Raw genomic sequence first — 25,288 nt, 5'->3', positions numbered from 1 at the left:
TGTTATCTAAAATATTACCTGTACAGTAACGTCGTTATGATAATACATATCCATCCATCCATTTTCTGAGCCGCTTATCCTCACAAGGGTCGCGGGCGTGCTGGAGCCTATCCCAGCTATCATCGGGCAGGAGGCGGGGTACACCCTGAACTGGTTGCCAGCCAATCGCAGGGGACATAGAAACAAACAAACATTCGCACTCACATTCACACCTACGGGCAATTTAGAGTCTTCAATTAACCTACCATGCATGTTTTTGGGATGTGGGAGGAAACCGGACTGCCCAGAGAAAACCCACGCAGGCACGGGGGGAAACACTCCATAATTCACTTTAACTAATTTCTTATGGTAAAATTGTGTTGAAATCCAAAAAAGTTGGGGGTCAACCAGCATCCTGGAAACAGATTGTTCCTGACCTTAAAGGTTCTACTCTGTTTCTTATCAAATCAGGGTGTCAGCGTGGAGGCTTTTTCATGGCTGCCAGTTCCACATGAACAACTTTCGACTTGTCTGTGCATCAACAATCATTTGTCCGGCAGACCTCAAGGCACCGAGGCCACAATTTAGCACAGAAAACAGCAAGTGAACGTTGCCTTGTCCATTAAAGCTATCTGATACCCTAATGGTACAAAGGAGCCGCCTTCTCCAGACGGTTACCTGAGGGCCCGCCGGGCTCTCTAACTTTGGCCGGCCTGTGATGTTCGGAGACCCCAGGGGCCAGTCCGTCCACCTCATGGAAACTGCTGCCCGGTTTACCCCACAAATGGTGGATCTGCATGGCTGCCTCCCGCTCCGCCACCAGATCCAGGTCCTGTTGGGCCAGGTGGGCCCTCAGCTGCCGGATCTCAAACTGAAGGGAGCGAGGGAGAGAAAAGGGCTGTTGACTTCATTTCTTCACTCTTTTCAGGATGAAAGAATTGGACAGTCTGCACTGTACAAGGCACAAATCGAAATGGTATAGCATGACAACTCAATGACATGCCTTGAAGCCTACACCAAAGCTCACAGAGAGTGCCTAGTCAATTACAAAATATATTATAAAATATAAAAAAAAAAAAAGAATTAATAAACAAATTATCCATATATATATTTTTTTTAAATTTTTGTTGTCACTAGGATTTATCAACCTATCCCAGCCGACTTTGAGTGAGAGGTGGGGACAATTTAGAATCTTCAATGAACTCAAAATGCATACAGTATTTTTGGACAATGTAGTACCCAGAGAAAATCCACTGGTAAAACATTTCAACTCCATACAGGAAGGCCAGAGCCGAAATTGGAACCCAGAACCTCAGAACTGTGAGCCAGATGTTTTAACCATGTTTGAATGCTAGTCCATTAATAAATTAAAAGATAGAATTTAAAAAGACTGCGATTGGCTGGCAATCAGTCGAGGGTGTACCCTGCCTCTCGCCAATAGTCAGCTGGGATAGACTCCAGCAATTTTTTGTTTTTGTCTCAGTGTGCTTTATTGCTCTCTCCAGGTAACAAAGTGTAATGACTAGTTGAGCTGCAATTGACGCAAATTGCACCTACCGCCTGCTCCTGGCAGATCTGAGTGAGGCGGTCGAGCTGTTCCTCTCTCACCGCCTTGGTCTTCTCATACTGCTGGATCTCCAGCTCCATCTCCACCTTCACTTGCACCACGTAGGCTGCGACAAGAGAAATATTTTTTTTATATTACTCTAATTCCGTTTTTTTTCTGTACTTCCAAACAACACCAACCCTGTACTGGGGTGGCTTACGGCAGAGTACCATTCCTTACGGTCGTGACGTAAAGCATATAAATATAACCCAAAATATTCAAAACACTTTGGGTTCAATTGATGACAGAGAGGACATTTAAAAAAAAATATTGATGAATCAAGAAAGAAAATGGGCTACAGCAAAAAGTGCACTTTTTTGGGTCAGGGTAAAAGGGCAGGTGCTTGAGCACCACTTGGTGGCTATATGTCCGAGTTTGCATGTTCTTCCCGTGTTTGTGTGGGTTTTCTGTAGGTACTCAAAAAAAAAAAAGGTTTCAGAGGTTGATTCAGTACTCTAAATTGTCCGTAGAACAATCTTATGTTTCTACGACTGAGTGGCGACCAGCCCATATAACACAGTTACAGAAAAATGGATGTGATGGCTGGATTGATATTCACATATATATATTTTAATCTCATGATATGATTGATTTATTGTGAATATAAAAATGTTAAAAATCGGTAAAATAAACAATTGCACATGTATATTTGACATTTTGCATTTATTTTAGTAAATAATTGGCGAATTAGTTATAAACAAGCCCGCGACCCCAGTGAGGAGAAGTGGCTCAGAAAATGGATGGAAGTCATAAACAATCTAATTAAATTAATTATGAATAATGAAATAAAATATGAGAATCAATTATTTTATACTTTGCTTAACACCGTAACTTTTTATTGATTTATTTTACCTCAATTAAATTGAGGTATATAATGACTTAGCCCATCCAACCGATATAAAAATCAAACGTGGCTATTCAGCACTAAGGTCTGCCCACCCCTGTTCTCATGTAAGATGGGCTGACTGGCGCTCACCCTGCCATCTCCACTACGCACATTGTGCAGCTAATTGGAAAACCACAAGGGGGAGCAAGGCTGTTAAAATCAACAATGACTCCCAACAAATAGTGTGTTCTACTCTCCATAATTGGTTTAACAGTTTGCCCTCAGCGACTGCCTCAGCGGAACAAAAACACATTAATTAGGACAGCATAATACCATAAGTCATGTTAAATCAATAAAATAACGAGGAAAGAGACAATTGAGGCAACAAGCTCGAAAGGGGACACACACGATCACACTAACACACACTCTGTGGTGGTCCTTGCTTGAATGGCACCCTGTGCAAGACCAGTGCCTACAACACTAAAAAAAAACAACAACATACACACACACACACACACACACACACACACACACACACACACACACACACACTGGAGTCGACCTTATGTTTTCATCAAAATATATTGAATAATAAACGAATAAGAATAAAGCAACAGCACAGAACAACTTGAATCAAGGAAACAAACAGACAAAAAAAAAAAACACCATATTGCAAATATTTCAGCTTTGTTTCCCAGTGTGCTTTCTTCCTTTTATGGTAAGGATTAGACTGTAAAATTATTTCATAAGTGTTGCCTTCTGACCTTCCTTGGTGCAAAATCATCTATGATGTCCTTGTATGATATTTGCTGACTCTATTACATTAATCTTTTTTGGCCCCCCACCCCGTGTCTCGTCTACAGTGGGCGACTCCACAAATGCCTGCAAATTCCCCATATAAATGGCACTCAATTGAAAACCATTTTATGTTGCATTTGATTAAAATTAAGGATGTGTTGCCACGCCAACCTGTGCGGCCGCGCATCATGCACATGCCGGAAACCGCCACTGCATTCCCCACACTCGTGCACACACAGAGTCCGCATTACCGTCAATGACCCTTTTGACCCTCCAGATGCGCAGCGTGATGATGAGGCCAATGGCGTCCCAGGGGCTGCTGGGGCCGTTGGCCACCGTGGAGGCCACCATGGGGGCCAGTGAGAGGACGATGACGGCTCCGTCGAACACCTGAGGGAACAAAAAAAAAAAAAAAACTCCTGCATGTTGGCCATTTTGAGCGGTGACTTTGAGGCAATGACACTGCAGAGAAGGGAGCCCCTGACGCGGGACTAATAGCACCCACGGGAGCTTACCTCCACTTTATTCTCGATGTAATCCCATATCCCCAGGACCACGATCCTGAAAACGGTCTGAGGGGGGACAGAGGACGGAGACAGAGAGAAGGTGACACTGTCGTGAGATGTGAGAAAAACAAGGAGAGCCGAACTAAACCGTCGCGTGACGCCGGATATTGGAAGCAGTGCATCCTGGGTCGTAACTCCCAATAAAAGACCAAGGTGGTGGCATTTACTGCTGCTGTGCACGTGGTTTCATCCCTTGCAGCCAACCTACTAATGAATTCAAATGTTAGCAGCGGGCCCGTCAAGTCTGAGGAAGACAAACGTCTCAGGCTGTAGAGGAAACAGTAATCAATACTTGAACACCTGCGCTTATTTGGAGGCACAAGAACAACAGCTGCGCTCGAAAAAGATTGTGCGGTACGTGTGGGACAAAATCGATACACTCCGGGTCAATATCAATGTTTGTATTAAATGCGCTGGCATTGGGCAGCACGGTGGTGGTTAGCACGTCTGCCTCAAGACTATTAAAGTAATATTTGCAAGTGTAAAGAAGTGTAGTTTAAAGTAAGGTTTTGTTGGGTGTGGAATGTAATTAATGTGCAGCACAGTGTAAAAAGTGGTTAGCGCGTCTGCCTCACAGTCGAGAGGCTCTGTGCCTCGGCTCCAGCCTTCCCGTGTGGAGTTTGTTCTCGTCATACTTGCGCGGGTTTTCTGTGGGTTCTCCATAATGTGTCCATAAATGTGAATGTGAGCGCAAATGGTTATTTGTCGATACTGTATGCACCTTGCGATTGGCTGGCGACCAGCCCGTGGCGTATGCCACCTTTCGCCTTAAATCAGATGGGACAGGCTCCAAAGTAACAGGCCCAGTTTTACACATCTTAACAACTCAAGTAATCAGATTACATTTTTTTCCTAATATTATTAGATTATACAAAGGAAGACTGTGCAAGAATAAAGATATAAGACAGATACACAGTATGTCATATGACTTGAATCTTGTCATTTTTGAAAATCTTTGTGATAATGTTCATTTCATTCAGGTAAATGATGTCATTATTTTTGCAAAATTAAGACTACTGTCATAATTTAAATTTTTCTTTCCAGTGTGGGTCCTATACATCCTCATGAGATTAATTATGGGTATTATTTTAATTCAAATGTTGGTTTTAATTAGGAAAACAGTAAACCTTTGTTGTTGTTGTTGATTCCCACCCATGTTATACATCAATATTGTTATTATTATAGATACCTTTACGCTAAACACAAGCTCATTTAATGCTAGCTCCTTTGTCATTGTTGGGAGCATTCCAATGAGAATCTGCACAAAAGCATTAATCGAGGGAAGTCCTGCATCAACTGCAAGGAGAGCACTTTTGCTGTGGAGCAGCTGGCCGTAGCTCTGCGAGGGACTCACCTCAGTGAAGAACACAGACAGGATAGCCAGGTTGATCCAGTGGATGACGCAGGCAAACTGGGATGCGTTGTTAACTGCAGGTGAGAGGAAACACAATTGGTCGGTCGGCTCGTTCACGTGACAACGGACGGACGCTGCTGGCGCCTGTGTATTTATTGTGATAATAAAACGTATACCAGACGGCATTAAACACATTCACATTGGTCACACGCGCTGTGACCTTGCGCTCGTGATGGACGAGCGTGTCTCCGCCAGGACAGATGATGCGGATGAAGGTGACATTGGCTTGTCGCGGGTCACGCCACTTGGCAAGGTGTACCAACAGTGGCATACTTGTATGTTTGACAATGTAATATTTGGTGCGCCAGTAAAAAAGATTGTTTGGCTCGGGGCGAGTGACCCGACTTACGGGTTTTTCGAGAAACGAGCTGTGATTCGGGCAACTTTTTTTGCTTCGAATTGCAAGCAAAAATCTGAGAGGCTTTAATCTGTTTAATGACACTTCAGACTGACGTTTACTTTCAACTAAACATAAAACAAAGATAATTACACAATGTCTATTGAAAACAACTGCACAGCTTTGCCTTCCGCTAGCTGAATGGTAAAACACATTGTAAAACACCGTAAACGGGTCTAACAAATAGCCCTGATAGTTGCAATGTTTTAACCCTTTAAGCAATGCACATTTGAACAGAAATGATGCATCAACACGCAGACAAACAAGAACAATACTCATAGGCATATATTCTTTATCTTCTGTGAAAAAAGACTAATATTACAGCAGTTTATTGAGAATTACAGTACACACTTATTGTGTATTCCGTTTGTCCTCATGAGTGTATGATAGTGCCCCCGGGTGGCCAAGATGCGCACAGCAGAAGGAGTGGCAATTAATTCATCATAATGCACAAACTGTTTAATTCTTTAGATTCTTTTTAATGATGTTATTGCTATCGTTTATAAAGTACAATATTATAGATTGCTGTTGTCCTTATTAAAAAAAACATTGTACAAAATAGTTTGTTTTTTTTTGGGGGGGGGGGGGGGCAGATTAATGGCATTTCCATTCATTCAATTCAATTAAACCTCTCAGGGAATCAGTGTGTAGCAAACAAAGTCATCTTGTATGTTTTAGTGCAACGGTTGTAGTTCAGTGGTGACTCCGAATGACAAATGAAGTAATTACTGACTTTAATCATTATAAAGATGACTTGGCAAAAAGTTAGCAGCTTGTTCATTACACATTCACAACAGCCGTGCGACATGCGCACAACGTTTCCAGGTGCAGACAAGCGCTGACGGTCGACAGTTAAAAGGAACAGCTGGACTCCTAAATCCGCATCTGTTTACTCACACTGCAGCAGCTTGGTGTCGACGAGCAGCTCCAGAGTCAGCAGCAGCACCACCAGCACCACGCAGGTCACCAGGACGCAGTTGAAGCCGGCTGACGCCAGGCACACTTGCCACAATGCCGCCCGGCCCCCGCAGCACGGCTTCAGCCAGTTGGACCTGAAAGAGATGATGGGGGAGGGGGCAAGAAGGGGAAAGACAAGTGATGGGCGTCATGGTATTTTCTGACAGGAAAGGTCACGTCAATAAAACACAAGAAAGGTCAACATTCATCATTCAGCGTTCGTGACTTCAGTTTTTTTTTTATCAGCCAATGTTAAAATAACACACTTAACACAATTAATTATGTTGACACAAATGTGTTGTACAATTTGGCCCTCTCATCTCAAGTCATTCTCATTCATTCTAGCCTGGAGGCAAACTTGCTTCATTCCACTTAAGAGCTCTCTTTTGGTTTTAAATTAAGTCTGAGATTACAGCCTGTTGTTTGCTTTTATGCTTTTTTTTTTTTTTGCAAATCGCCACAAAACACATCCAGACAGCACTATTGCATTGTAAAAAAAATACTACAACATCCACACAGGGCTTAACAGTTTATTAAAACCAATAACATTTTGTTTTACGGTAACATTCCATTAAGAATGAGGGAGAAATAGACCAAAAGCAAATTTAGAGTCTTAAATTACAACCGCAATTCCAGTGAAGTTGGGATGTTGTGTTAAACCTAAATAAAAACAGAATACAAGGATTTACAAATCATGTTTGACCTATATTTAATTGAATACACTACAAAGACAAGATATTTAATGTTCAAACTGATAAACTTGATTGTTTTTAGCAAATAATTATTAACTTAGAATTTTATGGCTGCAACACGTTCCCAAAAAGCTGGGACAGGGTCATGTTTACCACTGTGTTACATCACCTTTTCTTTTAACAACATTCAATAAACGTTTGGGAACTGAGGACACTAATTGTTGAAGGTTTGTTGGTGGAATTCTTTCCCATTCTTGCTTGATGTACAGCTTCAGCTATTCAACAGTCCGGGGTCTCCGTTGTCGTATTTTATGCTTCATAATACGCCACACATTTTCAATGGGGGAGAGGTCTGGACTGCAGGCAGGCCAGTCTAGTACCCGCACTCTTTTACTACGAAGCCACGCTGTTGTAACACGTGCAGAATGTGGTTTGGCATTGTCTTGCTGAAATAAGGAGGGGCGTCCATGAAAAAGGCGTTGCTTGGATGGCAGCGTATGTTTCTCCAAAACCTGTATGTACCTTTCAACATTAATGGTGCCTTCACAGATGTGTAAGATCGCCATTCCATTGGCACTAACACAGCCCCATACCATCACAGATGCTGGCTTTTGAACTTTGCGTCCATAATAGTCCGGATGGTTCTTTTCCTCTGGTCCGGAGGACACGACGTCCACAATTTCCCAAAACAATTTCAAATCTGGACTCGTCAGACCACAGAATACATTTCCACTTTGCGTCAGTCCATTTTAGATGAGCTCGGGCCCACAGAAGCCGGTGGTGTTCCTGGGTGTTGTTGATAAATGGCTTTTGCTTTGCATAGTATAGTTTCAAGTTGCACTTACGGATGTAGCGCCGAACTGTATTTACTGACTTTGGTTTTCTGAAGTGTTCCTGAGCCCACGTGGTGATATCCTTTACACATTAATCTCGGTTTTTGATGTAGTGCCGCCTGAGGGATCGAAGGTCACGGGCATTCAATGTTGGTTTTTGGCCTTCCCTTACATGCAGTGATTTCTCCAGATTCTCTGAACCTTTTGATGATATTATGGACCGTAGATGATGAAATCCCTAAATTCCTTGCAATTGTACGTTGAGGAACATTGTCCTTAAACTGTTGGACTATTTTCTCACGCACTTGGTCACAAAGAGGTGAACCTCGCCCCATCTTTGCTTGTGAATGACTGAGCAATTCAGGGAAGCTCCTTTTATACCCAATCGTGGCACCCACCTGTTCCCAATTAGCCTGTTCACCTGTGGGATGTTCCAAACAGGTGTTTGATGAGCATTCCTCAACTTTTCTCAGTCTTTTTTGCCACCTGTCCCAGCTTTTTTGGAACGTGTTGCAGCCATAAAATTCCAAGTTAATGATTATTTGCTAAAAACAATCACGTTTATCAGTTTGAACATGAAACATCTTGTCTTTGTAGTGTATTCAATGAAATATCGGTTGAACATGATTCGCAAATCATTGTATTCTGTTTTTATTTATCTTTAACACAACGTCCCAACTTCATTGGAATTGGGGTTGTAATCTAACAGATGTTTTTAGAATATTGTAGGAAGTGTAAAAAATACCTGGCGAAAAGGCACCAACACGGGGAGAACATGCAATCTCAACACAGGAATGTTGGAGGTGAGATTCAAACACTGCACCTCAGAACTGTGAGGCAAATGTCCTAACCACTTGGCCTAGGTACAGCCTAGTACAACATTTACAAAGGAAATAATAGTTGATTTAATAGATGTTTTCTGTATCACATTTGTTAAAGCTTAATAACATTTGGTCTTAGAGACATTAGACATCTCTGCTAAGTGTTATTATTACATAATAGTCAGAATAATCATATAGTGACATACTCTCCAGTCCCCAGTGAGTGTTCCCCATTGTGTCTGGGATTGACTGAGCCTACAGAATCATTATAGTTAATGAAATAAAATAAATAAATAAAGCAATCTTTGCAGCCTCCCCAATAAAATGAATGCAAATATAAGTGGATTTCAAAATAACTTACAAATACAATTATATCGTGCACACAATTGGTGAATTAAATGAAAACATGAGACATTTTCCCCGTGGATTCACATCCAGAAGAAGAATAACATGATTAAAAAAAAAAGTATCTAACAAGGGAAATGTAGAACAAAAGCTAAAAAAGAAGCAGCCCGACATCTTGCTTTGGGTATAAAGACAGAAGTAGTGGAGTGTTGGCAACAATATTCCAGTCCAGCAAGTTGCCAAGGATCAATATACAATTTTGGTGTGCTATGGAGGAGCACGGGAAAAGAAACATTTATATCTCCATGAGACATTTGTAGAGCATTAGTGAAGTAACGGAAGCAGCAGAACGAAATAGTGTGTCACGTAACTCGCACTCTCTGGGACAGAATAATAATTCATTCATACGTCCTCACTCAGGCCAGGCAGCAAAAGTATTAATTTAATAAAGCTGTAAAGAACCCCTCTGTCTGAAAGCAGGGAACATGGCACTGACAGATCACTTCCAGCTCTCAAACTTAATTTTAGGGAAATCACTTCTCGAAGCTGAGGAGCTGAAGCATTTATGAGTAAGTGAGGCCGCTTCAGTGGTCAAAGTAAGGAAAACCACTTGAGTCGCTTTCAGGGTCACGGCAGGTTCGGATCAAATGGGCTCATGCGAGGGGACGTGCGCGTGTGCATCTCACAGACACACACACGGATGTTGCCCGATGGATTTAGGGAGATTTTGCTGCTGTGTGCTGCTTCATGAAGACATCAACAGGCAGGGGGAGGAGAGAGATGGAAGGTGAGCTGACGGGAGGGCAAAGCGAGGGGATTAGATCATGAGGGCGATCAATAGCGGGCTGAGATGGACGTGATGGCGCGCCGTACACGACGGCGGCTGCGGGAGAATCTCCAGATGGAAGAAAGACATCAAGGCAGAGTGATGGGATAGAGCCACAGATAGGCAACTTTCACTCACATCGTGTCATCTTTGATTCACGGAGGGAGGCATGTGCTAAATTAAATTAAATGAAAGTAGGCTTGCTGTGTGTTTCATTAAGAGGTAATAAGCGTGGACCACTCTATCAACTGACTGAAGGTATTGATTTTTACACACGCACCTAAAACTCCCCTTCAAAGAGAGGCCTTAAAAAAAAGAAAAAAAGAATCACAACTCCGTACAAGTTGCGCAGGTCTGGCAGGCCTCTAAATGATCGATCGGAACTCTTGATTAATGCCTTGATTGCGCATTTACATCAGAGCCACATAGGTCAGCAAAAGCGCGCGGCACACTGCGGCGCACACAATTAGATTTTCCCCACAAAGTGATTCATCACCGTGAGGCAACAGTTTTCTGCATGGCCAACACTTAATTATTTATTCATGCAGCTGCAAAGTACAGTTAATATATGGATTATTGCTCTAATTGTGGACCAAAAAATGGTTAATACACCTAGGTTTAGACTCACACGCCAAAACATTAGACCCACTTTGTGCGATGTAGTGCAATGAATTACAACCACACTAATCAACACAAAATGGTGTCTTGAGATCCCCGGCTTATGAGTTTTTCGAGATACAAGTAGTTTGTTCGGCCGAGTTTTTGCTTTGACTTGTGAGTTGCGGCTATAAGTGAAGTCCATTTACTGTACTTCCCAACAAGCAGCAGTCAGGTGGCTAGCGAGCAATTGTTCCAAAAAAAAAAAAAAAAAAAAAAAAAAAAAGGCTTCAAGTTGTTAAATGTCAATCCCGGTTTCCGTGTACTGTCAAACCAAACATAAAACAAACAGAGAATTGCATGTTGTGTTTTAAAACAAGGGATGGGAAGATTAACCGATATTAATCGAAACACGGAAACACGCGGGCACGATGTGCGTGCGTCGGTAGAGCAGCTGTGAATCGAAGCAATTTTGGGATGAAATCAAGATATATTGTTTTTTTTTATGTCTCTGCATCGATAAAGTCTAATCTATTAAATTAGAGTTTGTTCTATATCACTATTTATAAACATGATCCACTTTTGCACAACTGCTGCAATAGTCTCTTATACAGACGATATCATTACGGAGGCGTTGCAACTCTACAGATTTTACTGGACAGACGGAGAACTCGACAAAACAAACGCAATTTGCAGACTGTGCCGCGCTGTTATGAAGTACACAGGCAGCACAACGAATCTTGTTTCACACATGAGACAGTGGCATGGTGTTAACGTGGAAATGTCTGTAAGTGCCCCACACCCCTCCACTCCATATTCGGAGTCATCTTGGGCTAGGAGCCCGAAGGGTTGTGTCAGAAAAGTGTACTAACTTTTTTTTTCTTGCCCACTAGCTGACAGCTCGACGCGTTTGAAGAAAATAACAGACGCCATACCCTCTTTAAATTAGAAAAAATACAGAATTTTGGTGGAAAGTTATTTCGTGGTGAGTAAACAATCAAACTCGCTGAATTGCATCGGAGTATCGAATTGAATTGAATTGACTCGCATTGTGGCCAATCAAAACACTTGGGGTGTCAAATATATAGACTGCGGGTCAAAACCGGGGAGCTAGCGAGTACAATCCGACCCGCAGGATGAATTTGAAAAAGACAAAAAGACATTGTGGTGGCTGGGACTAAGGATAATTTTGAGAATTATTATGCACCTGTAAGAAATTGAATGGCATTAATTTCTAGGTCTTCATAAGTTGATTACATTTTAAAGTGCAACACTATATTTTACAGTTCCAAATACCTGTGACTTAAAGTTTTGTGCCTTAAAATACAATCAGTGTAATCAGTTATTATGCACACATTGTAGATGACCAACTGCAGCAAAACATTCTCAAGAAATCTGAGGTTGTTTTGTAGAATGATTCAAAAGGTTCATTTACAAATAGAAATTTGCTTTGTTTTGCATTCAAACAAAGGGAAAAAGTTATAAAGTTATTTATTATCATATCAGGTACTGCGCCCTCTGACATCAAATTAGGCTTTATGTGGCCCCTGAACTACAATGAGTTTGACACCCGCGATCTAGTTGAAAAGCATTTACTTGTTCTGCCTGACATAGATAGATAAACAAAGATACATTATTTGTAGCAAATCATCAATCAAAACATTTGTACCCAATGTTGTGGTTGGGTCAATGTAAGTCTTTGAATTGCTGGACAGGAATTCAATTATTTCCTGTCATCTTTTAGGCTAGAGCTTTATCGTGTCATCAGATCTTGCATCTTCCGCTGAGGAGTGACATGGCAGCGGGGACACAAAGGACTGGTCTTCGCCGGAAAAATGGGCCACGGACACCGTAAATGAAGATGGATCGGGCTCCATGTGTGTAGCGGCAGACAAGCTGTCCTTGATAAATAGGTTTTCACCACTTCCGCTTCTCGCTCTCAGCCTAAAAAGCAATCTCGCACTTCACATGTCTGTGAATATTAAGAAACCCTCAAACCCTGCACTCTCAAATGTCATCTATTGTGTCCCACATGGGGCCAAGTGGGAGGGACAGCTTGATGAAGAAGACTGTTCCTCTGAGTCTTTGAGCTAGAGTCAGGGGGCGCGGGCTCTCTTTCCAGGCATCTATCAACACAGCAGCAGGTATGACATGGTGCTTGGGGCAAAAAAATATCACAGCAGCCATGATTCACACTAGTATCTGGGTTGAGCACCACGATTGCCTGCGGTCTTCATGATCGTCATCATTACCAACGTGTTTGATACATGTAAGGTCAAGTCACTGTCATTTTTACTGTCCCTCGGTGGGGAAATTTGCTTTGCCGTGTAGTGTGACAGCAATAACAATCATGCCAACAAATACAATAATTAAAAACACATCAATAGTAACCGTCAATAAAACAGGTAAGCTAGAATTAGTACTTTTTTTTTCAAACAGTGCGTGGAGATATTTGTCTCATTACCAATAAAAACCGAGTGCAAATTAAGCATTTTAATTGCAGTGGGGATAAATGAAAATTTATATTTATTACTCACCCCTCATATGTAAAGTATATGTGATGTTTGTGTGTGTTGTGGTTGTCAGCATCAGTGCATCTTCCCCACCTGCGCCTCATTTACCCTAATTACCCCTAGGCACATAACCTCGTTGTACGTCGTCGGCTCGTTCCTTTGTATTCCACGTCTCGATCACGGACCTTGCCGTTTGCCTCACGTTTTTGATACTGTTGCCTTCGCTGATTGCCTGCCCATGTTAATTGTGGCTAATTACTGACTGAGGCAGGGTGCGCCCTGGACTGGTCGCCAATCAATTGCAGGGCACAACAAGCATTCACACTCACATTCATACCAATGGACAATTTAGAGTCTGCAATGAACCTGACATGCGTGTTTTTGGAAGGTAGGGGGAAGCCCGAGTACCTCAGAAACGCGGCAGACGTGCTAACCTCAACTCCAATGTGCGGCCACCGTTTCATTTCAGTTCTTTTTTTTTTTCCATAATCCTATATACAGTAAGTGTCCAACATTTATCTAATGGAGCCGCTGGTAGTGATGTGAATGGAAAAAAAAAAAGGGTGGATGAATGTTGTTTGCTCCAATCCTACATCCTCCCTTTTAGCCCCTCTGCCCTCTCTCTCTCTCTCTCTCTCTCTCTCTCTCTCTCTCTCTCTCTCTCTCTCTCTCTCCTCCAGTCAAAGTGGCAGTTTGACCCATATGAACCATCTGTCATTGCTGTGTGCCTCACACCTCTCAGTTTGACCCCTGGAGATCAACAGCATATGCTGCTGCTGCTGCTGCTGCTACTGTGGTGCTGTGGGCAGCCAGCTGAAATGTGGATGAAAACTCAGGACAAGCGACGGCTGTGCTGGCACAGCCGTCGCTTGTTTGAGCGTCACCTAATCTGGAGGACACAACAACCACAGATACCAGCCAACGACTGCTGATCTCTTGCAGAGTCACTTCCAAAACAATTTGTCCAGATTTGTCTGAATTGACATATTTTCAACATTTTGTCAAGAACATTACCGTGGGACAGTCATAATCATAATCTTTTAATAAATCATGGCTTCAATAGTTGTCATTTTAATGTTTTTATTACATCATCCTTGTAATGGCGTATGCAATTGCAAACTGAATCAAAATACTTGTATATGAGATTTCGACGTGCCATCATCAAAAATATCTGTGTCTATGGATTAATTCGCCTTTGCCAATTCTGTTTTCAACCCTGGTAACAAAAACAAAAAAGTCTATTAAAGTCGATTCAATCAGATTAATCAGACTTCTAACGTCAAAATGAAAACTCAGCATTGTATTTTGCAAACACACAAATCACATTGCTGATATATTGAATTGGATCGTTTAATTTTGGTTTCTATTTAGTGCATGTATTTTTTTTTCTTCTCTTGCATGCTATTTATATTCCATATTTATATTTCCTATAACCACAATTGATGAAACAATGCAATTTCCCCATGGTGGGACTAATAAAGGTTATCTTATCTTATATTGCAAATATTTATAAATAATAATAAAAATATACTTTTAAACTGCGCACCTTCCACAGGGCGTCCTGTGTGGACATGTATTATTTTATATTATCTATACCTCTAAACATGTATTAATTGCCCTGTTTTTTTGTTGTTCAAAATTGGTTACTCTCTATGAAAACACGATTCAAGCCAGACCTATGTGACAAGTGTATTGTTTCACCAAATCACTTATTTCCAATGTTTTGCGACTGCATGTAACGATAGCGTAGCAATTAGTCTTCGGCTAACCACCGTTCGTCCTCCCTTCGTGACACTTTTGTAAGAAGTGTAGTTTATTTGCTACCACGAAGGTGATGATCAGTGACTTACAATGCGTTGCGACCGGACGCAAAGAGAAGTTGTTACTATCAGGGTGTTAAGACTATTCTTGCTCGAAGACAAGAATTATTTGACTGTGGTGTGAAATCACACCGTGAAACTCCATGCAGGAGACGGTGCAGCCAAATTCTATTAATAATTCCATCCTCACCGTTGCACAGAATCTGCAAGTACTGCTTGTGCCCCATGTGGTCCGCAAGAACATCCATCTCCCACATCATCGCCCACGTCTCCTGATGAAGAGCATTGCGAAGCTGCCGTGCAAGACTAAATGTGCCTCTGCGTGGTGTGTGTTCTTCCACTCATTTCCAAGCGCAGCCCAAAAAAAAAAAAAAAAAAAAAAAAAGCAAACCCAGGTCGAGTTATGAAATATTAGATAAGCTTCCAAGTAATGACACATTCCGAAACATATGTGGATTTAATTTAGAACCATATGAATTTTCTGTCGTTATCCAAAGCAAAACTACGTCAAGCATGCCTCTTTAGCTAATGGTTTACTTTGTAGCCAGTGGACTCAATCAGATCCAAAAAAGGGACATTGCAAAGTGACGAAGCATGCCTGGAATGTAAATTACAGCAGAAAACATTGTGTCATGGAAATCCCAGCACCTCCTGTTACTGTCTGCTTGATTGTACTTACTACGTGTGCATCACACACATTTTGTGAAGAATTTAAATTACTTCAAAAACTCTCAAGCATACGGCGCCTGCGTCATTCCTACGATGCAATGCGTGTGTCGTTAACACTACCACAAGTGGTAATGGTCTTTTTTCACACAGTATGCATGTGAAGGTGCGCAAGACTGCAATGACAGATTTGTCTTTGACCTAGTAATCAGAAATGTCAATCTAAAACGCTCACTGGAAATACCGCACCACATACTCAACCTGGAGCCACGGTTAGCTTCTAAAATTATTCTATGACCAGGCTGCGAAAGTAGGTAAACAGTTGTAAGAGTTGTACGTAGTTTTTTATAATTGACCTTCTATAAATTCATCCATCCATCCATTTTCTGAACCGTGTTCTTCACTGGGGTTGCGGGTGTGCTGGCCTATTTATTTATTTATTTTTTATTGTTTCTTTTAAGATAACTCTTACTGTATACAGTACCTACTTTTGGACTCCCTCTAGGCAACACAGCGCCAAATAGTGCCCCAACCCGATGGTTGATGCTGTCCCTCAATTGTCCATTGCATCATGATCTTATACTTTCCCCAAATATACTGTATGCAGGTCAACATACCGTGGATATAAAAAGTCTACACACCCCTGTTCAAATGCCAGGTTTTGTGATATGAAAAAATGGTAACAGAGATAGTTCTACCCACTTGAACAGCTGAATTTCATTTGGGGCTAATCGGAGGAACTTTAAATGGTGATGTGGTGTGTCTGTTGACTCCCATTTAACATAACTTTGAATGTTAGCAACATTCCCAGTTATAAGAAGTGTCCACACTAGTTCAACCACATTATCTCAGTTCTTTATTTTTACTTCCTCCTTCAAAAAGCTTTTTTTTTTCCAATTGTGTTGTACAGGTTATAGGTCACATTAATGTTGGAAAACGTTTTGAAATGATTTAGTTGAGTCAAAATTTGCTGTAACAAAAACAACTTGCATTTGAACAGGGGTGTGTGGATTTAAAAACAAAACAAAAAACTTGCAGCATGAGCTCCGTCAATAGTGTGACATCGTATCAGGAGGACAGTGTGTCACTCGCCAGTGAATTCAACAAGGACAGCAGACAAGAAACACACGTCAGCGTCTTTGAATTCTCTCTCCGTCCTAACCCACACCATTTTTTTTTTTACGCAGCACCTTTGTTTTTCTCCCATTCTGTAGCAAAACAAAAATCCCTCAATAAATCACACGCCAACAAAACACATACCAGCACGGTTTACAGCTGTGCAGCAGGTGCAAACCTGAACAGACAAATCACAGCACAGCTCATATCTTAAATCAACATGATGCTTATACCTAATAAAAGTGCCTTATATTTAACTTGTGGACAGTTTACTACTTTGTGAAGCTAAATCTTGCCAAGTGTTACTATCGTGACTTGCGTCAAGAACAGTGATTCCCAACCCTGGTGCCACTCCCACCTGATGATCTGGGAGTCACTGTTCTTGACGCAAGTTACAATACTGTTACAATAATAATTTTAAAAAAATCCAATTTCAGTTAATTGGTCCACAAATTACAATTTACTGTATGTACTACAAGTATCTTTGTTCATCTATCTATGCCACCGACATATAATGACAGACAAAAAATTAAATGCGCTTCCAAGACCACCACACGACATCATTATTTCAGTGTATATACTTTCTGTGGTGTATTTGTTTGGCTTTGAGATTCTTCCAATATAAAACATGTACCAAGCTTCAATACAGGTTGGGAAACATTGAGCTACAATAAGAGACTGCATTGCTTGGTATAAGATAAGAATAAAAACAAGATGCTAATAGAAATGCAGAGAGGTAGGTAAATGTTACAATAATTTATAATACTCTTTAGTCTCAAATAGATGCCTCCTTCAAATAAATGCCTGGAACAGCCACTATTTGAGCAAATATGGTAAATGTCCATATCAACCAAGGCGCCTCCTTGTGACGGCCAACCAGATTTCTCACTCAGTAGGATGGTTACTATTTAAGGCATTCAGTCTTTTTACTGGGCAAGAATAAAAAATCTTGGAGTGGCTCAGGGTCCATCTGTCCCAGCTCACAGTCCCACAGAGCTGCCAGAATCCGATCGGACCAAGTCTCTCTGCTTTCTGACCGATATCGATATTGAGTATAGAAACCTCACTGAACAGAAATGGAAAGAGCACATCAGCAAGCGATGGCTATCTGATATAATAACAATAATAAATTCATGCAAATTCAAGACTCACAGGACTCCAACATGAATCGTGGCGATAAGAATGCAATAAAGAATAATGGAGAGCGTGACGGTAGGATAGATTATAGCCAATCCCACCTCATTAAGCATACAGTACATTCACGCAGTAACAGGCCACAATATTACTAGAATTTTCATAATTGGGGTGGCAATATCAGTCGTTGTGTGATTACATTTGGGGCTTTTGAGCATGCAAATTAGTGAGAGCGGGATCTGATTATAATGATTAATTTTGCTCATTTAATGCTTCTGTGTAATCTCTGATCCGACAGTGAAAAAAAAATCAAAGTGGAGCTCAGAACCAAATCTTGAGCTCTGAGCTATGACATCGCTTTATATTTTTTGTTTTGAGGATTTTGAGTTGTGACTAGTAGAGAGAAGTGACAATGGATAAATCGATCGGAGCTTTGGGCGTACCTACTTCGGCCATTTTAAACCTACAATACGCAAGTTCTGTCGCCCCCTAGGTTGGAATTGAGTATTACAGCAATACAACCGTCGCTTCGATATGACGTAGGCTGCCCCTTGTATGTGATTATTCTACGACATTTTACATTCTATTTTTTTTTTTTCAGTTTTGAAGGACAGCCAGTGGTGAAAAAAGATAGATTCTGCAGAAGATGTAATTGTTGTAAATTCACTATTATTGCTGCGTTTTGTGTTTGCATTGCTCGGACAGTGTTTAACTTTGTTTATTTTACGTCAGGCACTTTGTTGGGGAGCTAAGAGGTCCTTGGAAATACAGTTAAAAAAAAAAAATAATCATGATTGAACATATATTAAATCTTCAAAGAAACAAACAGGCATCGTCCGAACGAAGTGTTGAGTTTGTTCGCAGCATTTTTTTTTTATTTACACAGTAATTATTGTATGATTATTTTTTGCTACCAAAATGTAAAATAATATGTTTACATCGCTTTTTACAAACGGAAGACAAGGGGCCGCGCTCCATTGACTGCTTGGTAAAATGCGTAATTTCCAGCACGTAATTTCTGCTACGTCATTTTTGGTGCGCGACCAAGTGAGCCAGCGCGGGAATGTCTACAGTAGTCACTAAATATTAAAAACAAAATCTAATACTGACAAATAAAGCAATATATAAGCTTTATTTTTTGATTAACTATCAGCGCCTCTACTAGAGGAGATGTCATCTCCTCTAGTAGTGCCTTGAGTGAAAAGGAATTTTTTTTTAAAACAAAAAATAGTACATACTCTAGCTTTAAGTCCGATGTTCAAAACAAGGAAGGTCCTTGTTTTGATGTAAAAATGAACAAAGATTTTTATATTAAAAATGTTTATTTATTTTTTTCCTGGAAATATAGTGGGCTGATCGATGTTTTTTAAATTTCTGTATGTTTCATTTACCCACTGTGTACACCACAGAGATTTCTTCTTGTGTTTTAACAATAAAGCTGTTTTGACAATAAAGCTATTTTGATGATAGTTTGGCGCTGTGGTCCTTTTAGTTTGGTTTCCTTCATTGAAATCGATTTCTTTTTTGGCATGTCTGGAAGTAATAGACAAGAGACAACAATCAACTTGTAGGTTCCATTTAACGTAACCGTTCTTTTGCGGTTTGGCAAGGCCACCATGAATACAAAAACAACGTTTGGTAATACAAAATCAGACCATTTACTGACTGCAGCACATGAAACATAAATAATGAAGAGCAGCGAGCTATAGAAACTTCTAGAGACCTACCCTTCTCTGTTGTCCTCTTCATCCGGGTTTGAGATGAGCTGAGATCCAGCGAGGGATACATCCAGGGCGGCCAGAGGCAAGTCTCTGTAGGTGAAGCTAACCAGCTGAACTGGGGCCACGCACTGGTTTTCCTCCTCCACTTGCTGGGAGATCACCTCCAGCTCGGAGGATGCAGCTTGGGGAGGAGCCCTGTCATACGAGCACACAACAACAGCAGCATTAGAGTCCCACTCATAAAGTCTGGAGTACATAGCTATAAAAATGGGGGTCGTATAGAAGTGTAACTGGGAGAATGTTCCGGACCGTTAAATGTGATTTCTCTCATCCTGCCCTCATTAAATGAGAAATCCTGGTTTTAATATTAAAACCACACTACTGAATCTAGGTGTTGGCAAATGAAAACATGTTAGCTGGATCGATGTCTTATTCTGATGAATGAAAGTGCAAACATGCTCACATGTTTGAAACCTCCATTATTATTTGCATGCTACTCAATATTAAGTATTTTTCCAAATTAAATTCACTGAAGCTATGATGCTTTTAAGGTCTTCATACTCCTCATCTTCCAAACATTATATAAACAGAATGGAATTTGTTTAAGATGATTGGTTTACTGAAGACAATTTTTTTTGCTTTGTCTACATTTTCTATGCAATTGCCTGAAATGTACATGCATTCAAGGATGCTCAATGTAAATAAAGGTCAAAATTAACGCGCAAGCTGACATGGCCATCTAATGATCCAAATGACATTATTGTTTAATAATAACATAATTCGAATCTATATACTTATACATAAGAGTCCTTTTGGGCCAGAATATGCAATAATGCCTTTCTTGTTTATGTTTTTTGTTTCCTCAGATGATATTCCAGGGCACACAAGCTGCCTTTGCACAACACATATTCTTTGTAAGGTCAGCTGTCATTTTATCTGCCAACAAGGTCTTAAAATTTAAATACACAGGGAGGGTTGAGTTTGAACAAGCTGAGCCAATGGGGAACAAGGAGAAGTCACCCTACAATTTGGGTCTCACGTGGCTTGGCGGTGGTCCCAGTGCAGCCTGGACGGAGACGTGAATAACTACAGTGATCAACAGCAGGGCAACGGCATTGATTATGGGACAAAGACACTGTCTTGGTGTATTGTACACTTTCTGCGTTGGGTTGAGGGTGGATAAGCAGAAGCATCTTCCTGTTAAATGTTAATGTAAGCGGTTCTAGAAAGAAAAATAGGGTTTTCCTCTTTGACCTGATTCTTGATGAGAAGCGCTTCCATGGACTCCGTAGAAACTACATAGTTCAACAATTGTGTTTAGTCTTTGCAACATGTTGTCACAACCTGGCTATAATTGACAGAATTGCTCTGAAATAACTCAAATAGTATCTCGCATGCACTTGGCTACTCAAGCCACTGGCAACCAGGACACTAATCAGTCATGACAGACAAACTGTTCAGTGCATCAAAACCACATTTCCGGCCAATCAGAGAGCAGGCCAGCAGCCATTATGACCAGAGCCCAGCAGAGTGGCTGCTTGCCATCTTGCACGGGGAGACACGACTTCACATCTCAACACTTGGCTTCTCTTTAACAGTGCAGGCGAGTACATTCCACAAGCTGCTTGTAATATCAGTTAGCACAACAAGGACGGAGTCCAAAAAGCGGCATAAACAATTCATTATGTGTACGTTAGTTTCGTATCATGTTTTCGAGAGAACTGCAACTTAATTTGTGTTTTGAGTGCAATCACTGCCCGTGATTAGCTAGCTCCCTGAGTCTAAGAGCGACTCAAAAAATCACTACGCAGAACATTGAACCCCTAAATCACAATTCTTCTGGGATGCAGGTCAATGCAGGTTTAGATTTTGAAAGAAAAAAAAAAAAAAAAACTGGCACACAAGTGTAAAAAGAATGTTACCAATGTTAATAAGAGGTGTTCCTGTAGTTTTTAACATTATATTTGAGTGAGAATCCACAAACTGATCATATCGTAAAAACTAAATTAAAAAACAAAAACATGTTTGAAGTAGTATTTCAACAATCTGCTATGTGTGTGGAGCCTCAGAAGCTTGATTGTCAAACCAAGTTTAATGTGGCACTGATCCTATTTGGCAGCAATTAGAATTAAACAAGGACAGTTGTTGGTTACCAGGTAGTAATTTGCTGTGTTTATGTATGGTAATGTTTTGTTTTTCTTCTTATTAAGATCAAGGACACATTCTGGTTGTGAATGAAACATTATTCTTGTTCCCCACATTATGATTCATTGTTGAAGTCTTTCACTTACTGATTGAAACAGGTGACAAATGTCTAAACCTTGGCAGAAGTCTGCACTCTCTGAGCGCTCCTGTTTAAACTTTTGCTTTTCGCTTTCGATTCTAAAAGACGGTGAGTGTCATTGTTACTGAATGCTAAGAGTCACCGTATTTCCAGCCAGCTGTGTGGAAATCCGCCACTTTGCCCAATAGGTTTGTTTCCAGACACTTGGCTGACTGCTTGGAGCGCAGCAATTCACTGTCTTGATATCATCAGCAAACCAAGACAAATGTGCCAAATCAATTACACAGAGACAGGCCACACTCCCCAGCAGTAGCTCAGACACAAGCTCCCGACACAAAGTACATTATTTGTAGGATCACAGCATTGTCGCCCTGACCTGCACAATTTATTGTTAACCAGGAAACAATGGCACTGTAGTGTATTTTTCTCTATAAACTGACATGAAAAATGAGCTTTACCCTGAAAACAGGCCAACAACAGCTGCGAGGCGCTAGATAACTAATCTGACATGGATGTAGAGTAAATATTATTATCAATTTATTATTTGGTTTTCAATCTATCACCGGCATCTACGAATCACAATGATTCATCAATAAATCTTGGGAGAATTCAATCACCAGTAAAAAAAAAAATCAAAAATCAAATGAGAGCCACTGTAAGAGTTGTATTAAAGATTATGCCTTCATAATACATAATAATAATCCCCATCTTTTAATGGCACTGTCGGAGATGTATTCATTTAATAATGAGTTTATTATAGTGGTGGTTGTTTGCAGCGGACTCAAAATGTACTGTTTAAAGCTGAGAATTGTTTCTAATATTTTGTTTGTAATGAAAGAACACAAACAGCTCCTTAGCACTGCAATTCTACACCACTGCAAAAAGTGAGCCTGTTCCATTAGCAGCCATATCATGCATCTGGGGGATCCAAACGTGTTCCCCGCGGGCGCCAGGTAGCCACCGAGGACCACATGAGTAGCCTGTGGGCCTGTTCTGAAAATACTTCACCAGTGATGGGACACAGTGACCTCCACGGAATGTTGTAGAAGTGATCATTTGAAAATGGAAAATCTTGCCATGATTTATAGAAATAAAGTGTTCCATATGGATATTTACCCATTATTGTGAGATCATTAACATGATCAGTGACTTTTTAATTAATAATAAATCTAATGGTAATTCAAGTAAATTTGATTTCAGAAGTGTGTATACAACTGGTACCCCTTCGTATTACTGGTACCCAAGAAGTAGCTCCAATCACATCTTGATTGCTTTATTACTAAATACTTTGTTAATTTGGATAAGTGAGACAGACAATTCATTGATTTTAATAGAAATTATGTAATGGAATATACAACATAGTGGAAAAATCATAAAAACTCTGTCATTACCCAAATACTTCTGGACGTAACTGTCATACAAAAAAACAAAAAAAACCGAGGCCACAACAGGGATGCTAAAGTGTGCGGGGCATCCCGTCAAAGAGAATCAGGGTTAAAATAACTCCAGAGATCTTCATCAACGTAAGAGTTTCCCATCTGTCGCCTCACTTACTGGCTTTGGATTTGACTGAATCACACTCATAGCCAGTCATCACCTTCCCGCTTAAGGATGATTGGCCACAGTACTGACGTTGAGCTACCAAATGCTCGAAGGACCCTGCGCCTTTAACCAGAGAACACAGCTGACTGAACCCATTTTGGATTCACCTCCCCCCAGCCCCCAACTCCGTTCCCCTCCACATTGCCTCCCACCAACCCTCCCCTCCCTTCTACCTTCTCTTAGCACCAAGCACGGCTGTCATCAGAATGCAGGGCTTGTCTGTGGGACCACACACACATGGAGTAATTATTAAGAAGAGAAGATGACAAGTGAGCATCCCTCATGAATGTTAAGAGGTGCCCGCAGAGATAGGAGATGGCTGAGGTGTTATACTGTAGATGAGGCCCAACTCCCCCTTGTTTACGGGCATTTACAGGAGAACATGAAGGTCCCAGTGAGCTAATGATGACCCACCAAGATGGAAGCGCCCTTTGCACAAGATGACGTGTTCATCAATAGAGATTCAGGATTTCACAGCATCTCAGAATAAAAGATGCATTGGGAGGTACTTACTGGTGGTTGCTCATGTTGAAAGGCTCCCGACGGACGTTCACACTAAATCAGGCTTGGTGTAAAATGATATTCAAAGCAACAGTGACCTGCCTCGGCTCCTTTCACACCTTTGAAAAATACAGAAAACAATGTGCTTTATGTAAAACAGGAATAGCATACACTGAGCTAGATATTGCACCATGTGTATTTCTAAACAGCCACTTCAAATTTCAAGAATAAACCCGCACACAGATGCATGATTACTATTTTTAATTTTTTTTAATCTTACATGTTACATATGCTTCTTCCTGGTGGCGCCTTCTTCTCACCTCTGCCTATGCTCTGTTTAACTATTTTCCCAGGGAGCACTAAACTGTAATGGATTTCAAATCTCCCTTAAAATACGCTTCGCTCTGTGAATCTGTGGGGCTGAGGAACACCACACCTCTTGCATAGCAAGTACCGAGGAATGCTAGCTCGCTCCTTGTGCCGCGGGACAGAAGCCCATTGAAGTCAGTCAAGTGACAAGCCACTTTGCATGGAAGAGGCCGGAAAATCAAGTACATTGCAAAGTCAACCAGATAGGTAGATGCATAATTGTCATCGTGTTGACATGGAGCACTGTGCCAATACACAGATTTATTTACATTTCATGTATTAGTTATACCCGGGCATCATGATGGACTAGTGCCCGGGACTATACCTCTGCCCCACAGTTGTGAGGTTTGGGGTACGAATCTCCCCGCACTTGCGTGAGTTTTCTCCAGGTACTCCGGCTTCCTCCCTCGTTCCAAAAATATGCATGTAAGGTTCATGGAACTTGACTCGAAATTGTCTATAGGTGTGAATGTGAACAGTTGTTTGTTTATACTAGGGATTACAAACATTGTAGCCCCCAAAGACCACAGGACCACATTTGTGGCCAGTAAAGATGATTCTGATTCTACCACGGGCTTGTTCTAAAAATAGCGTACCAGTGAGATGTATCTATTTTGTTGTTGCTGTTATTTTATAAATCACATTTGCAAATGGTGTACATTTGAAAATGACAAAAAAAAAAAAAAACTAGTATAATATAGATAGAAAATGGGTGGATATAGCTATAACCATCTTAATATATTTGTATTAGTCCAGTGATTATCGACGTGTGGTACGAGTACCACTAGTGGTGCTTGGGCTCCCTGTAGGGTATTTTTTCCCTCCCTTGTTAGGGATCAGAATACAGCCCATCAAATAACAGTCAATAGCAACTCAAGAATAAACTGTTTAGCGTAGGCAGTCAA

General features: G+C 40.9%; 1 protein-coding gene across 2 annotated transcripts in view; it reads right to left on the bottom strand.

Moving 5' to 3' along the window:
- tmem266 (transmembrane protein 266) overlaps positions 1-25,288 on the bottom strand; it is a 31,367-nt gene that overhangs the window by 4,312 nt on the left and 1,767 nt on the right. For both annotated transcript variants that reach the window (XM_061678127.1, XM_061678128.1), the window contains exons 2-9: positions 24,027-24,133; positions 19,634-19,822; positions 6,484-6,638; positions 5,130-5,203; positions 3,725-3,781; positions 3,461-3,599; positions 1,537-1,652; positions 658-850 (exon numbers count right to left, since the gene is read on the bottom strand). In XM_061678127.1, the coding sequence (XP_061534111.1) occupies positions 658-850; positions 1,537-1,652; positions 3,461-3,599; positions 3,725-3,781; positions 5,130-5,203; positions 6,484-6,638; positions 19,634-19,822; positions 24,027-24,040 (937 nt within the window). In that variant the 5' untranslated portion in view covers positions 24,041-24,133. The remainder of the gene's footprint in view (positions 1-657; positions 851-1,536; positions 1,653-3,460; positions 3,600-3,724; positions 3,782-5,129; positions 5,204-6,483; positions 6,639-19,633; positions 19,823-24,026; positions 24,134-25,288) is intronic.

The sequence above is a fragment of the Phycodurus eques genome, chromosome 5 (genome assembly GCF_024500275.1).
Source record: "Phycodurus eques isolate BA_2022a chromosome 5, UOR_Pequ_1.1, whole genome shotgun sequence".
In the NCBI taxonomy this organism is placed as follows: domain Eukaryota; kingdom Metazoa; phylum Chordata; class Actinopteri; order Syngnathiformes; family Syngnathidae; genus Phycodurus; species Phycodurus eques.
The sequence above is the reverse complement of the archived record's forward strand: the minus strand, read 5'-3'. Positions and strand labels throughout refer to the sequence as shown.